Source organism: Sinocyclocheilus grahami, unplaced genomic scaffold (genome assembly GCF_001515645.1).
Source record: "Sinocyclocheilus grahami isolate Dianchi unplaced genomic scaffold, SAMN03320097.WGS_v1.1 scaffold135.1, whole genome shotgun sequence".
In the NCBI taxonomy this organism is placed as follows: Eukaryota; Metazoa; Chordata; class Actinopteri; order Cypriniformes; family Cyprinidae; genus Sinocyclocheilus; species Sinocyclocheilus grahami.
In genome coordinates this window covers 961,790-978,857 of record NW_015505314.1, presented here as the reverse complement: position 1 = coordinate 978,857, position 17,068 = coordinate 961,790, and the positions used below count along the sequence as shown (strand labels likewise).

The window sequence follows — 17,068 nt, the reverse complement described above, 5'->3', positions numbered from 1 at the left end:
GTACTTTCTCACTGGTAGGTGAACGAGCCCCTGAAATAATGTAACAGTTACTGTGACAATAAAAAGCATCACACAAATAAAGCTGAATCAGACTGAATAGTCCAGCGGCTCTCTGTGGGGGTGTGAAGAATGTTAAATGGATCAGTAGTGCAGGTTTCAGTCTCTCTGAATGACTCTGCATGTTTCCAGAGGGGCCGTGTAACAAACAGAACCCACCTCGCCAGGTTGAAGACATCATCAATCAGACCGGCCCTGTTGCCCACGGAGATGATCTGCCGGTGGAGAACAGCAGAGACATTTATAATGCAGCAGGAAACATGCAGGATAGATGGGAGTGAGGAGGAGAATGAGGAAAAGGAAGAATCGTGACAGAAGGGCGAAAGAAAACTCAAAGGAAATGCTCAAAAAGGAAAGCTGATGGACTGAGAGAGGTGTATGAACGGCATTCTGGGTGCTGTACCATTGGGTTGGTCATCAGCTGTTGAATCAGAAGTCTCCAGTTGTGAAGGTCGTAGTTCACTCTGAAGTAGCCTGTTTGATTGATGTTGCCCAGCAACCACATCTCACCGTCCACGTGTCCCACTCTGTGTGTCTCTATAAATACACGAGTAAAAAAAAGAACATGAAACAAACGTTTAATTATGCTTCTGATAGCTCAGTGTAGCTAAAATCACATGCAAATGAGCAGAAACACATGGCACCAAATGACATCTAGACACTCACAGACAGATGTGATCATTAGATAACAAAGTAAGTTAATAAAAAAAATTATACAAGAAACAAAATGTGTGTAACAAAATACGTGAATTAAAGTAAACTGACTGCATTTCTAATGAAATATAACAGAAAATTAAACATACTGCTCACAATAGTTACTGATATATTCTGCCATTTGCAGCGCATTTATCATCTTTGGAATTAACTCATAAAAGCATGAAAATGTACAGGAAGAGACGATGCATTCAGCATTTTGTAATGCACAAAATCTGTAATCTAATGTGTTTGCTGCGTTCTCATCTTGTAATATTCCAGCCAGACCTTGTGCTTTTTCATGGATAACAAATGCACTGGTTAAGTGCTCTCGAGCGCTCGTGGACTCAGTGCATTTGAAGTGAATCGTGATCCAGGGAGCATCCGACCGTCAGCGGCCAGATCGCAAGAGTCAGGCGGTGAGTTAATGCATATAAATAGGGTCTCTATGTTATAGTCTCTGTTTCTTTTAAGAGTGGCTGAGGACTAATGACTTTCAAGACTATAAATATATAAATAGGGTCTCTATGATATAGTCTCTGTTTCTTTCAAGAGTCGCTGAAGAGTAATGACTTTCAAGACTCAATATTGAACGCGCCGCTGTGGATCTACATTGTAGCTCTGATGAGGGCTGTTTCTCAGAGAAGGTGAGCAGAAAATGGAGGTGGTTAAATGGTCTCACAATCAGAGGAACTCTGAGCTCTGAGCCACACGGATCACTCACAGACCAAATTAAATTCCGGCTCTTGGAATTTGACTCGCTGTGGCTCCATCCGAAGAAAATCCACCTCGCTCTCCCAATGGAGAGGAAAGGAATGGAACAGAACTGAATATAATGGTGGTGGATGTGGGGCTGCTGCATGAAGGTGTGACTCACAGATTAATAGTATTTTGAATGTGTTGTAAAAGGCCATTTCTCTCAGGAGCTGAATTAGTCAAATTTAATGAGGAACTCCAATTAAATCTGTACTTTTATCTGTATTTTTATGTGTCGCTGGCTGATATGACAGCAGTCGCGGACTTCATAGGTCAAGGACATGGCACTCAATTTTCTGTTCAGATCTAAAAATGTACTTAAAAGAATTTAATACATACAATAACTTGAATACGCCATGCTTTTAATGTCTTTGTAATTTAAATTAGTTTTGATCATTTTTGATATGTCAGAAATGTCAGGGTATGCTGACAATATAATAAAGAATGTAGTTTGGCATAATCTTTTATTTTTATCTCTAATAGTTTATTTAATAATAATAATAATAATAACAACTTTTTGTCTGGCAAATCAAAGTCATAAATCAAAGTCAGGAAATTATATAATGGGGATTCTCATGACTGGTTGTCAAGGTCATTAAGTCTCTTAAAATATTGTGTTAGGTAATCTGTCCTCTTTATGACGAGGCAAGTTTAGTTCATGACAGACAAATTACGTTGTATGACTCACATGGTGCGATAAATGAATAATTCATGACATTTGTAAAAATAATTTTTTAACCTTGAAGAATACATTTTACACCATTTTGAAAATAAATAAGATGTGTACACTCATGTGTATTCAAGGTATAAGAAAAATAGGTTATTACTTTTTATCTGGTGGTTACAATGAAAACATTTTCACAATTGGTACCTGTTTTATTGGAGACCCAAATGATGGTCTCTGTTGATATGTGACTGGAGTTTCCCACTGCCAGCGTAAGCGGTATTTGCCACTGGAAGCTGAAATGAGACAAAGAGAGAAACACTGACTCGCTGGCCGTCTCAGTGATCAGCCGTAAACAGTGATTCTGTCCTAATTCCCTTGCATATTAATGGTGGAGTTCCCTTTAAAATCTTAAATGATTCCCTTTGAGCTAAATAAATTGACCTGTTTCCCTTACATTGATCTCAGGGGTTTAAATGTCACTGCTGCAGATACCTACTGTATGACGCACATAATCTTACACATAAGGACTCCCACGACTTAATGCGATTGTGGGATATATATGGGCGATATCCTCTCTGTCTCAGCACAAGCAGGCAAAGTGACAAAATCAGAAATATCAGATGATTGTGAAGCTGAAAGAAATCCCAGCAATGTCAAAGCTCAAAGAAATCAGCTTTCATTCATGGCTGTCGCCGGCCAACGAGTTGGTGTTTTTTCAATGTATGCTTCAGACACGGGTCACGACGAGGCGTTCCCCATAGCGACCCCTAGAGGACGCAGTTCGAAGTTCCCATGAAAGGGAATCAGAAATATCAGATGATTGTGAAGCTGAAAGAAATCCCAGCAATGTGAAAGCTCAAAGAAATCAGCTTTCATTCTTTCCCAGAGTGCTTTGCTATCTCTCTATCACACACACAGAGCTGTGTATCACTCATCACCCGATCGCTGTCATGTTCTGTGTCGCCACCTCATTTTGACGTCGAGTCATCTGTGAGTGTGTGCTTTCATGTGTTAGTGTGTGTATGAACATCCCTAGGTATGAGTGCACATCCAGTAAAAGCCTGTCTGACAGCTGTCACAATGGATGGCCGCCCCTCTTTCAGCTGTCTAAATGGCTGACACACAGGTGAACGTGGTCTTCTGTCTGCCAGCGTAAATGACTCCAGACGACAAGAGCACAGCAGAGCCGACCAACAGCAATAATACTGTAACCTTATGAGATTGAATGCAAGACTGAATCATTTAAACACACTCCAAACATGCTATTTGAACTTTACTTTAACAGTTTCCCCCTTCCGCAACAAAGCCATTTTATTGACTGCAAGTATTAACTTTAATATTATGCAAAACATATTACTTTAGTTATTGTACTTGTATAAATACTGGGGGCCTTTTGCCACATGCTGGTGAGCCTTTTACACCAAACAAAACAAACTACTGTTTATGATTTATTTTTCCACAGAATGTGTTGTTCAATAAAAATATGTAATCAATCACTGTGGAAGCAGGGAAAAGCACATTTCCTTTAAAGTGTGCCATTAGCCCCGTTTAACTCTATTCAGTGCCTGATAAGAACTTATATATATATAACAATACATAATGGTGTTTTTATACTTAATCATGAAAATATGATAATGAATGTCTTTTAAATTACATATCACGTCAACAATGTAAAAATGTTTAAAACAATACATCTTTCTTTGTGTTTTCAGTTTGCCTCTGGTCAGCAGCTTAGCTTACTCTAAGATTATCACTAAATTGCTTACTTAGTTTCTTAAGCAGTTAGCAGTAGCTATGCTAAGAGCTCGGTTCATTAGCAAGAAAAAGATATTGTGATAAGAAATGTTGCATCTTGAGACGACATATTAAAAACTACTCCAAACACCTTAGCAACCACATATCCCTGCTGAAAAAAACAGCATATGCTGGTTAGGTATGTGTTGACGCTGGGACGCTGGGACGCTGGTTTAATCTGGTCCTTTGCTGGTTTATGCTGGTCCTTTGCTGGTTTAAACTGGTCCTTTGCTGGTTTAAGCTGGTCCTTTACCAGCACATGACCAGCATAAACCAGCAAAGGACCAGCTTAAACCAGCAAAGGATGTAAAAATGTTTAAAACAATACATCTTTCTTTGTGTTTTCAGTTTGCCTCTGGTCAGCAGCTTAGCTTACTCTAAGATTATCACTAAATTGCTTACTTAGTTTCTTAAGCAGTTAGCAGTAGCTATGCTAAGAGCTCGGTTCATTAGCAAGAAAAAGATATTGTGATAAGAAATGTTGCATCTTGAGACGACATATTAAAAACTACTCCAAACACCTTAGCAACCACATATCCCTGCTGAAAAAAACAGCATATGCTGGTTAGGTATGTGTTGACGCTGGGACGCTGGTTTAATCTGGTCCTTTGCTGGTTTATGCTGGTCCTTTGCTGGTTTAAACTGGTCCTTTGCTGGTTTAAGCTGGTCCTTTACCAGCACATGACCAGCATAAACCAGCAAAGGACCAGCTTAAACCAGCAAAGGACCAGCATAAACCAGCAAAGGACCAGCTTAAACCAGCAAAGGACCAGCATAAACCAGCGTCCCAGCGTCAAAACATACCCAACCAGCATATGCTGGTTTTTTCAACATACCTAGCATTGTAGCACTGAACTTTACACAGGCACGTGACCGATTTTAAGCATGAAATGTCAAACTTTAGTCATCTAGTATGAGGAGAGCAGCCTGGATTGTTTCGTGACATCAGTCTCAGCTGTGGGGAATGAGCTGGATCATTAGGGATTTGTGTTAGTTGGAAAACTGACAGGAATGGACAAAATCTTTTTCAGGCTGCTGGTGATTCCCCTCAAATCATTCAGTAAGATTATCTTATTTAATGTGTCTTAATTATGTCCGAATATGCCGAAATGAAGATTTTATTTAAAACTGACTGAAAAATAGTTAATAAAACATTGAGCGAAACATTTAATTTTAGCAAAAACGGATGTAAACAGCAGACGCTGGAGTTACTGGGCTGAACGTTTACAGTAGGCCTATATCACAGAGGAAACTATAGCACAGTCAGGAAGACATTATGCATGAGATGAAGCAATGTGATCCTGCTGGGAAACAGTATTTAAGCGTGCATGTTTGTAAGGGCACTATAGAGAGAGATTCTGTGCTAGAAGAGCGCTGATAACAATACGTATGAATTCCAGTGATAATAGAAGCATCTGTGTGTGTGTTCAGATGAAACCACACACTGATACATTTACATAAAACTCTGTTCATCAGTGGGATTGAACAAGAGAAGAAAGCAAAAGAAAATTAAAGTTCTCCACAGGCTGGTAATTTGGTGGCTCATGTTTATGTTCATTTATGGAAGCATCTGTTATCATCATCATCATTTACATCCCTCAGGAACTTTGTGTTATGGCCCAGAGCTTTAGCTAAAGTACGAATCGAGATTTCAGTCTCTGCAGCTGATGGGTAAAGAGTGTGTGAGATGAGACGTGAGGGCATCATGTTATGTTTATGGAAAGATTCATGTTCATGTTTCTTAGCTGAGGTTATCCATTAAGAGCAACAAGAATATATGAATAAAAGCAAAATATATAAATATATACATTTGCAATATATGATTGAGAAATTCCTAACCATTTAACATTTTATAATCACTGAAAATGAGAAACAGCTGTGGTCTGGATGTGTCTACATTTAAACCAGAATCCTCTCCCTCCCTCTCTCTCTCTTTCTCTCATTGGATATGAGGTCTCAGTCTCACTGTCTCTCTGTGCGGGTGTGATAATATCTCAAGCTCTCTTTAGGGATGGCTGGCTTTTGCAGTCTATAATGAGTCACTGGGGGCTTTTGTGGCTCAACATGTGCAATAGATCCTTACAACACTTTTATCCAACACCAGCTGCACAGAAGAGAGTAAAAAAACACAAGTGTCTTCATTTGAAACCTTCCATGGATTCACACATGCTGGAGTTTGTGTTGAGCTTGAGCTTCTGTGCTCACTGATATTGTTTAGACTTAGACTTTCAGTCAATCATCCAGCATCGGTTTGAAACCACTGAGACCATGAAGAAATGGACAAAAGAAGATTAAGATGTTCTGCTGGATGGGTTAGAGAAGAAAGACTGGGATTTGTTGGATATTGAGGAAATCTATTGACAATGCAGAGAGCAACATGCAGCTAAACATCTGCTAAACAAAGAAGTTGGTGGTGGATTTCTGGAACACCAGGGATTCATTCAGTTGTAAAACGTGGAGGTGGTGAATTTTAATAATTACTAGGGAATTTACACATTTATACCTCATATTATTACAGTGATCCAATCACAAGTGATCAGACCTGAATATAGGTTTAAATGTGATCTAATTTCATCACAAATTGCATTTGTAGCAAAAGCGCTAACATGTCTTGAAGTAATCTGAAATCATTTTTTTTTCTTCTTGTACGCTGTTTTTTTAATGTACACTAAAGAAAATCGACCATTAGTCACTTTAAACAGTGCTGCTGTCTGTTTTTCCTTGCTATGAAAGACACTCATCTACAGTTTTTTTCTACTTCATTTATATGCCCAGTGGCTTTCAAACTTATGCATGTTTACAGTTAATGTTTCATTGCATTTCAGATGTGTATGTGTGTTTTGCACTGTTAACTGTCTAGACACATTCCAGTTATGTCACATGAATGCATTACTGCACTGCATAACGTTTCATAACCCTATACTGTGAGTCTATATATAGTACTGTATATCTGTTTTGTGTACTCTGTATTTTTGCAGTGATATCAAATTTCTCCTCAAGGATCACTGAAGTATCTAACTTGAGGAAGAAAATTTTCTTTACTGTTACAGTAGTAGTGACAGTTTTATTGCCAGAATCTTGATGATATTCTTTCATTGTGAGGATCTGATCATCACCATGTGACCTTGAACAAATTAGTCTGACACAGTTACACACCAGCCTCAAGCAGACCCACACATACCTGCAAAATAAGATTCTATAAGGCTCAGATCCACCTGTAAAATAATTCTCAGGAGTAACTGCATGTCCCCATTACAGTCAAGCAGCCCGCAATGAGAACATTAATTTGTGCCTTCAAGTACTAATAATTTGTTTATATTCTCTATAACATCACCTCAGCATGAAATCTGTGCTGTGAAAATACAAATAGTCAAGGTAAGATACGATTGCAAAAGTGTTAATGAAGGAATAGTTCAGCTCTACACTTTTTACACTGGTGAAAATAAGCACAGGATCTGCAGAACTATCTTAGATGTGCCAAACGGTCCTTTGATGATTTCAGATGAGGTGTGTTGAAGTACTAATCTTCATACTTATAACCACTTTCTAGTGATGTATTGCATCTTGCTAACTTAATACTGCGGTTTGTGAGATGAGACGTGAGGGCATCATGTTATGTTTATGGAAAGATTCATGTTCATGTTTCTTAGCTGAGGTTATCCATTAAGAGCAACAAGAATATATGAATAAAAGCAAAATATATAAATATATACATTTGCAATATATGATTGAGAAATTCCTAACCATTTAACATTTTATAATCACTGAAAATGAGAAACAGCTGTGGTCTGGATGTGTCTACATTTAAAATTCACTGTGATTAACCAGCATCCTCTCTCTCTTTTCTTCATTGGTTGTGAGGTCTTAGTCTCACTGTCTCTCAGAGCGGGTGTGATAATAGCTCAGGCTCTCTTTAGGGATGGCTGGCTTTTTCGGTCTATAATGAGTCACTGGGGGCTTTTGTGGCTCAACATGTGCAATAGATCCTTACAACACTTTTATCCAACACCAGCTGCACAGAAGAGAGTAAAAAAACACAAGTGTCTTCATTTGAAACCTTCCATGGATTCACACATGCTGGAGTTTGTGTTGAGCTTGAGCTTCTGTGTTCACTGATATTGTTTAGACTTAGACTTTCAGTCAATCATCCAGCATCGGTTTGAAACCACTGAGACCATGAAGAAATGGACAAAAGAAGATTAAGATGTTCTGCTGGATGGGTTAGAGAAGAAAGACTGGGATTTGTTGGATATTGAGGAAATCTATTGACAATGCAGAGAGCAACATGCAGCTAAACATCTGCTAAACAAAGAAGTTGGTGGTGGATTTCTGGAACACCAGGGATTCATTCAGTTGTAAAACGTGGAGGTGGTGAATTTTAATAATTACTAGGGAATTTACACATTTATACCTCATATTATTACAGTGATCCAATCACAAGTGATCAGACCTGAATATAGGTTTAAATGTGATCTAATTTCATCACAAATTGCATTTGTAGCAAAAGCGCTAACATGTCTTGAAGTAATCTGAAATCTTTTTTTTTTCTTCTTGTACGCTGTTTTTTTAATGTACACTAAAGAAAATCGACCATTAGTCACTTTAAACAGTGCTGCTGTCTGTTTTTCCTTGCTATGAAAGACACTCATCTACAGTTTTTTTCTACTTCATTTATATGCCCAGTGGCTTTCAAACTTATGCATGTTTACAGTTAATGTTTCATTGCATTTCAGATGTGTATGTGTGTTTTGCACTGTTAACTGTCTAGACACATTCCAGTTATGTCACATGAATGCATTACTGCACTGCATAACGTTTCATAACCCTATACTGTGAGTCTATATATAGTACTGTATATCTGTTTTGTGTACTCTGTATTTTTGCAGTGATATCAAATTTCTCCTCAAGGATCACTGAAGTATCTAACTTGAGGAAGAAAATTTTCTTTACTGTTACAGTAGTAGTGACAGTTTTATTGCCAGAATCTTGATGATATTCTTTCATTGTGAGGATCTGATCATCACCATGTGACCTTGAACAAATTAGTCTGACACAGTTACACACCAGCCTCAAGCAGACCCACACATACCTGCAAAATAAGATTCTATAAGGCTCAGATCCACCTGTAAAATAATTCTCAGGAGTAACTGCATGTCCCCATTACAGTCAAGCAGCCCGCAATGAGAACATTAATTTGTGCCTTCAAGCACTAATAATTTGTTTATATTCTCTATAACATCACCTCAGCATGAAATCTGTGCTGTGAAAATACAAATAGTCAAGGTAAGATACGATTGCAAAGGTGTTAATGAAGGAATAGTTCAGCTCTACACTTTTTACACTGGTGAAAATAAGCACAGGATCTGCAGAACTATCTTAGATGTGCCAAACGGTCCTTTGATGATTTCAGATGAGGTGTGTTGAAGTACAGCGTGACCATTTTAGATTTAACCTTGGTTACACTTTATTTCGATAGTCCACTTTAGACATTCTATTAACTATGAGTAACTTTGTAACTACATGTCAACTAATTATTATTAATTTGCAACTGCATGTCTATTAACTCTCAGAGTAGACTGTTAGGGTAGGTTTAGGGTTAGTAAAATAAGTTGACAAAGAAAGTGTTAGAAGATATTAAGCAGACAGTCCTACAAGACCTATACAACACCCTTCGTAGAAAAACATTTAACATAAGCTACTTTTAGAAGGCTTCAACTATCACAACATGTATTCTATTCTTTTTTACAAACTGAAGGGCGAGTCAAAATTAAATACCGTGGAAATAAATAACAGACCAAAGATGATATCAGTACAGCTAAAGTTGTATTTAATCCAAAAAGATTCCTTTAATGCAAGTTTGACAGAGGAATTGAATTAGCCTATCAAGTGTGTGGCTGTTTGCTAGCTGGATTATGAAGTTGCTTTAATAACAGAATATCAATGTGCAGTTGTTTTCTGTGGAGTTTTTACCTCTCCAGACAGACTGTGGACCCTCTATGAACTGTAATGAGATGGTAGTGGACATGAAACACACTGAAGGAGTGTGAAATACATTCAAACTGACCTTCTCTGTTTTCCTTTTGTTGCTGCCAATGTTTCAGTCAGCACATTTAGCTAGGCTGGCTTAAAGCCTCAAGTGAGGTGTTACACTGCATTTACAAAGGTGCCAAATCCCCCTGCATTCTGGCAGGTTGTCTGGTACTCAGCTGAAAAACCTTCTGAGGGGCAAAACAGGAAAGAGACGCCCCCTACTCGCAACACAGCTTTGCTATCGATTCTTCGAGCAGTTCTGCTTCTGAACGTCTCTGCAGACCGCCGCACTCAGAAAACATGTCTATGTAGGAGGAGACATTCAAAGGAAGGTGGCTTCGTCTGCTCTGAACAAATGAACTCTGGAAAGAGACGAACATACAGATTTCTACCTGCATGTTTCATATTTATGACACCAGATGGCTTGACGTGGAGAGCTAGCCTAGCTGCGTAAAAGCAGGAAGCCTTTGATTACTTGCAGATGATATTTCAGATATGTTTATGATGACAAAAATTATGCTTTAATCTCACTAGAATTATGATTATTATCTCCCATTTCTAACTAATACATTCCATTATTAACCACCTTTAGTCAGAAAACCACATTCAGAATATTCCAAACAGATTACATGCTACAAGCTCAGGAGCTCATGTCCTCAAATTGCAGGTGTTTGGCACTGATATTGCTCTCGAATTAAGAAACGGTGTCACTATCTATATGGCAATACGGCCTAACAACACACACACCACACACTCAAACTGACAGTACAGCATTAAAATTAAATTCTTGACTCAATTATTGTGCTGCTAACAGTGTCTGATCCAAAACAAAAGGGGGATTTCTAAAACGGATCAGAGGCGGTATTGAATTATTCATCTCACTCTAACGAAGAATTAAACTAATCTATCTGGCAGTGACACACGCAGTTTTCCGTGACGACGCAGACGGGTGCCAAACAGCATGTGGCAGTGACGGGTTAGCATGGGTCGCTAATAATAAATGAAATGCTCAGTTAATAGCTGCTTGATAGCTTGCGTGAACATGTTGTGAGATATGATTCATAGAACTAGAATTGTGCTATTCCTTACTTTCCTGCTAAAAACATCATAAACCAGCCTAAGATATTTTACTGGTTTTAGCTGACTGGCCACTGAAAACCAGCAAACCATTTTAGACCAGTTTAAGCTATTTTGTTTTCTTAGCTGGAGCAATAAAGACATCTAGTCATCTAAAGGTATGCTTTATAAGCAATAAACTGTTCACATCCCTTGGATAAGTGAGGAAATCATTTGGGTCTTCATGCTGTTGTGGGGTGCAAGGCTAGTCTTTAGCTGTCTAGCTGTGTTTATAATCTCCAGATGGTCTATTATTCTGAATGTTTAATCTCATTTTTGATGAAAATGGTTTCTTCTCTGCAGCTGCAGAACTACTGTAGAATCTTTTTTTTCTTTCTGAGCTTGATCTGATCACAGGAAACGATCAGTGAATTCTGGGAGGAGAATCACTGACTGTGGGCTTTTTACATTATTCAGTATTGCAGTGTTTGGCAAACGTACACTCCTCTGCTCCATATATTATGGTGTATTTCTGCAACGATGCATGAGCTCATGGAGAATCAATGTCAAGAGTTCTGCTGAATAATGGTGTTTCATTTGTATGTAACAACCTGTCACAATTGACACATGGCAGTCTACCTGTTGTTGAACAGCTCAGGATTCTGGATCTTAGCGTCCGTGTCATAGACGAAGTGCTCTTGTGAGATCTTGACACTGTTGTCAAGACTGTCGTTCTTGCTGATGGTGACGACAGGGTAGCCCATCTGCAGGGTCCAGCGGTCCATGACCTGCGTGATGTTGATGTCCTTTCCCTCCCGCTGCATGGCCTGTGAAACAAAATATATACATCAAAATATATCATACACATACAGATTGCCAGAGTAAACATGCTGAGCAAATAGATAGTGCATGAAAGTGTAAGTGGATTGAGTTATGCTGGTTATGTTTTTTTTTTTCATGCAAATCTGAAGGGAAATGTCAAGAAATTAAATGTCCGGTGAGTGGTGCTATAAGCAATTGTGCTTGAAGTAAAACCTAACTGATAGTGTTGACAAAAGCAAACGTTAGATTTGTTGAAGCGACCATGTGATTTTAGCTTGCTTCTACAAGTCTTTTATCGAGTGTCGGTACTCGTGTTTCACAGGACCTGTAACCGAACAAGCCACATCACAATTGCAGTGCTGCACCAGGTAAGCTACCGAGCAAGTTTACTACGCAAGAAAAGTGACACATATGGAGCTGGTAATGTGATACAAACGTGAAAGCGCATTAATACGTTTACAAATCATGCACTATGTGTTTTAAGGTCATATCATAGTATTGCGCAAGTCTTTGTTATTTGATAACACGCCTCTAATCATAATTTGTGTGAAAAGGAATAAAAACCACTAGTGCTCATTTCAGCTGGAAATTGCAGTGAATTGAATGTATACGTATATTATTTGAAGTTTTGCAAAATTGTAGGTAGAGGTACGTTTTTTTTCCCAATGAGCCTAGGGTGAAATAAAAACCCATTCAGGACTTTTAATTAAAAACTCTTAGTGAAAGGTGATTAAACTTCACTGTTATCTTAAACTGCATACGCAGAAACATCACAAGGCAATTTCCAGTTATCTAATCTCTCTATACAAGAGCAACGCTTGTTAAAGAGCAGAATTAGATTTATAAGTCTGATTTCTTCAGAGGAAGCTGCTCCTCCTATTTTAAAGAAGTAAAACATAAAATTGGATCTCACGGCTCATTAATGAGTTTTGTCACTGAAGGAAATATACTGCCTACACAGTTCCTCCTTATTCTTTGAAAATGCTACTATAAATGGCTCAGCGTGGTGGACAACTGGCAATTTTCTGTATGAATTGTTTTCAAAAGCTCTCTGTATGTATGAGGAACATTTTAATGTTTTATGGAGTTTCATCTACTTTTCAATGCAGTATCTATTTTAAAAAAAGAATGGTACAGTAGGTGACTGCAAAACATTGTAAATGCATTTGGAATCATTCAAAAGATTAAGACAAAAATTGTTGTCCATAAATTACCCAGCCTTGATATGACTGATGGTAAAGGCTGTAGTCTTTAGCATCCTTGTTAGCATGCATGTAAAGTCAGTATTTTGAGATTTCATTTCAGTCTTAACGCAGATGTCTGTAGACAGTGAGGCAGCTTGCTAGTTTTTAGATCAAAGCGAATGTCATTGGCTTCACTGATATTTTCCATCATTTCATTTCACTGCATTTTAAAGAGGTGCAGCATTTCATGTTTACTGGGGTCAAACGGTAGTTGCTTTAAAAATTGGATGTAAACCAGTGGAGATTTACAGTGTTGTTGTTCCAGCAGCACAGAGTCAGTGTTTTGTGGAGACCCGTGGGATTGGCAGGGGAGTGTGGTGGCAGAAACAAAAGTGCTCTGTCAGGCTCTCTTGTATTCTGCAAACATCAGCCTGACTAGATCAGTTAGGTATGTGCACTTCCCTTCTCCAGTATAACTGGGACACTCTTGCTTATAGCTGATGAATCTGACCATTATGAGAATTAAAATCTGAGACTAACTAAGCTTGCATGAGATGACTTGGCTATTAAAAAAAAACGCCAAATGAAACCGGACGACTGCTCACAGCTGTCAATGAATCATGGTTTGTTTACTGTGTGCATAGAGAAGAGGCTCTGCAGAGGCTGATGTTGGCAGCTGATGTTCCTACATTATGAATCATTTTCTATAGGACGGCTTTTAGGAAGCTACTGTACCTTTGCCCTGGTGGATATAATTAAAGGAAATGAAGGCCGGTCCGGCGATGGGTCGTGAGCTTGACAAAGGGCTTTGTGGGCTCTAAGCACTGCCAGATTATTGCAGCAAATTGGATTTCATGAATAGCTAATGAACACAGCACATATCAGTATTCATTAGATGATGGGCTGTCACGCACTGTTAATGTAGCTAAATTCATCAGTGTCTGACAGACACGGCCACTGAGAGGATATAGAGGTCTAGGTGTTGCAGAGAAAATGAATAAGCGCCCATCAGCTGGTATTTTGGAGAGTATTGTGAATGACAAAACACTTCATACGACGCTGATAGCTGCTAAATGTCCTGCTGTTCCATTACAAACTATAATAACTTTGAGATTACGCTTGAAAGTAATCTCATTAAAGTCATGACACTTTGTGAGAGAGGACTTGCTGAGAGTTTTCTGACTTTAAAAGCACATCTCTGTGCTGTGAGCTTATGACTTGAACCCAACGCTTAACTTGACTGTGATTATGGCTGTTGGCTACAACCATTTACTTCACAGTCGCTAGCAGATCCTCACGCTCTTATTTAAGTGTCTTAATTCAGATTTTTTATTTCCTTATGTGCCTCTTAAAAAGCTTAAATCTTACATATTAGATAGTTATGGTTTTAAATTAAGTCTGTATTATAGGGTGACAATACGTGCCATTTTCCCAGGACGCGTCCTGGCCAGGATTTCTATATTGCCTAAAATATCTAGGTTTTGGCTTTGTTTGCGTGTGCAGACCAATCGGTGTATGACATCAAAGTATTATACATACGGTTATGCTTTCGAAACGCTCTCGAGGTACTTTGACGTCAAACACTGATCGGTCTGAGCCGCACTGCTTTTAAGTCGAACACACCTAATATGTACGCGTAATTGCATCGCTTTGACCGTAGATCCCACCTTCTCACACGCCATGATTGGTCCATTATGTACAATGCTTGCATGTTATTGGTCAAACTACTTTTTGATCATTACCTTCAGCAAGCATGAAAACAGGAAAACAAAGCCAAAACAAATCCTGGCCAGGGAAAATGGCACGTATGGTCACCCTACTGTATTATTAATAACTGTACTGTGCAAGGGAGCTAGCATATTAGCATCCTGTAGCACCACGTGTCCAGCTTCAATTCATTTTGTTTCAGACCAAATAGTTCTTAAGCTGCAATTCATCAGTTAGATATCCTTACTTGATACCCCCATACATGAAGGTGTTCTGTTGATTCTGAGAATATGGCTTATAAAGAAACAATAGGGCAATGCTAGCATTTGTTTTGCATATGTGTGTGATTATAAAAAAAAAAAAGAATTACATTTAATTAAAAATGAATTTCAATTGTTTTGTATAATTTAAACATTATTATTTTATTATTTTTATAATTAAATAATTAAATTAAATTATTTTATTTGATAAAATTAGGAACTTTGCATTAGCATTGCAGCATTTGTTGTTCCGGTAGCTAAACTAAAGGAATTATGGGAAATGAAGTCTGCCAGTAACAATATGGTTGCTAAACTTCTATGGTACCACTAAAAAGACAAATACACTGAATTAGCAGATAACAGGAAAAATACCTGAGTGTTTCTATCAGGGGGTGGGTATGGAAGCCTGTTTCCGCCACTCAATAAAAAAAAAAGTAATTGTGACTTTTTAGAGGTGGGCACTCATGCCAAACCTAATAAAACTGTATTTTTGAGGCCCGAGTGCAGCAACTAAATAGGTCAGCTTTCCTTCAGCAGAAGATCATTTTTAGACTTTTCTTGGGTTATTCTTGGCTACACCTGAGCTGAAGGGCAGATGCTCATGTTTAATCTGAGAGACTCATCAGGCTTGTCTGCAATTATGTGACACTTCACTAATCGGGTCTGTTAAGATTCAAGTAATTTATAAGTTAATTAAAATCACCAGAATCAGCAAGCCTTCATTATCAGTATCTGTGAACATTTGCATTTAGCAGGTTTCAGATGTCTGCATCAATAGTGACCTTCCCCTTTAGAAAGCGTTTCCATTCTAAGTGCAACCTCAAGTGTAAAAGCAGATCAAACACAACCCAGCCTCCATATCAAACTCTTTCCCATGTGGCAGTTCCATAAAACCCTTATGCGTTGATGTGAGTAGGTGGTGTATTGGCATAAATTTGTGCACCGCTGATGATATGCAGTTATATAATGGCCTCTGGCCTATATGCAGCACATGAATCTCTGAACACCTGCCTGCAGGAGATGCACTGGGTGAATTTTAGTAGGCTGAACACACACAGTTTCACTCGCTGCTCAACACTGACTGACCCCAGCACTGATTCCTGCTCGTGGATGGAGGTCTCACACCCAGAAAATCTCACCTCAGAGAATTTGTTCCACAAGTCATCTCTCGCTGCATTCCCGTACATGTGCGTCATCAAGTAATCCTGCAAACAGACAGAGAAGGAGATCATTATTGGAAGAGAAATAAATTGGACTTGTACAGGAACGGTGAACTTGGGAAACCAAATAAGCCCAAACAATAACATTACTAATCCTCTCAGTTCAAGCTGAATGTATGCAAATTAGCAGCAGATGTTTGGGTGTGATTGGCTGTCAGCTCAAGGAGGCCAATTAGAGGCTGATTATGTTGTTCGAGTCGATGCTGCATCAGCGTGTCATGAGTAACATACAAATCAGCAATATGATTTTACAGGAGTTTCTTTCAAGACATAAAAGATGGTCAAATAGTTCACATTAAAATAAACGTGCTGAGTTTTGGAAAAAATTAACAGAAGAAAAACATTAATTTATTCAAAGAGTAAAAACTTCAACACTCTTACAAAAAAAAAAAAAAAAGATTGTACGGGTATATGCTAATCTTATTCATACACCGTAGATATATTTACATGTCACTCCATTTCACTTTCCCGCTATTATCATAGTACATGCCCAAAAAGCATGGTAATTTGGTAAATGTACTTTTTAAGTGAATATATATTGTATATAATATATACTGTATATATATATATATGCTCTAATTTTTGCACAGATAGGAAACACCTCACACTGACCTGAGCAATGAGTGCATAACAAAAGTGCCTCGACATCAAACACAGACAAATATACATAGAAAAGTGGATGTAATATGTGTATTGTGGTGTATTATTGAAGCTAAGACACCGGTGTGTGTTCATTTCACTGCTAACAGACTTTAATCTGTTAAACGGCAAACGCTACATTATCAGTGTGTCTGTTTGGCCCTGCAGTCTCAGTGATACAGG

General features: G+C 38.4%; 2 protein-coding genes across 2 annotated transcripts in view; one reads left to right on the top strand and one right to left on the bottom strand.

The window, feature by feature from the left end:
• Nucleotides 1–2,460, top strand: part of LOC107590973 (thyrotropin-releasing hormone-degrading ectoenzyme-like) — a 97,279-nt gene extending 94,819 nt beyond the window's left edge. The window contains exon 3 of the mRNA XM_016279943.1: nt 2,428–2,460. Within this exon, the coding sequence (XP_016135429.1) occupies nt 2,428–2,446 (19 nt within the window). The 3' untranslated portion in view covers nt 2,447–2,460. The remainder of the gene's footprint in view (nt 1–2,427) is intronic.
• Nucleotides 1–17,068, bottom strand: part of LOC107590972 (thyrotropin-releasing hormone-degrading ectoenzyme-like) — a 122,661-nt gene that overhangs the window by 27,396 nt on the left and 78,197 nt on the right. The window contains exons 8-12 of the mRNA XM_016279942.1: nt 16,166–16,231; nt 11,693–11,880; nt 2,378–2,466; nt 461–594; nt 217–272 (exon numbers count right to left, since the gene is read on the bottom strand). Coding sequence (XP_016135428.1) covers nt 217–272; nt 461–594; nt 2,378–2,466; nt 11,693–11,880; nt 16,166–16,231 — 533 coding nt within the window. The remainder of the gene's footprint in view (nt 1–216; nt 273–460; nt 595–2,377; nt 2,467–11,692; nt 11,881–16,165; nt 16,232–17,068) is intronic.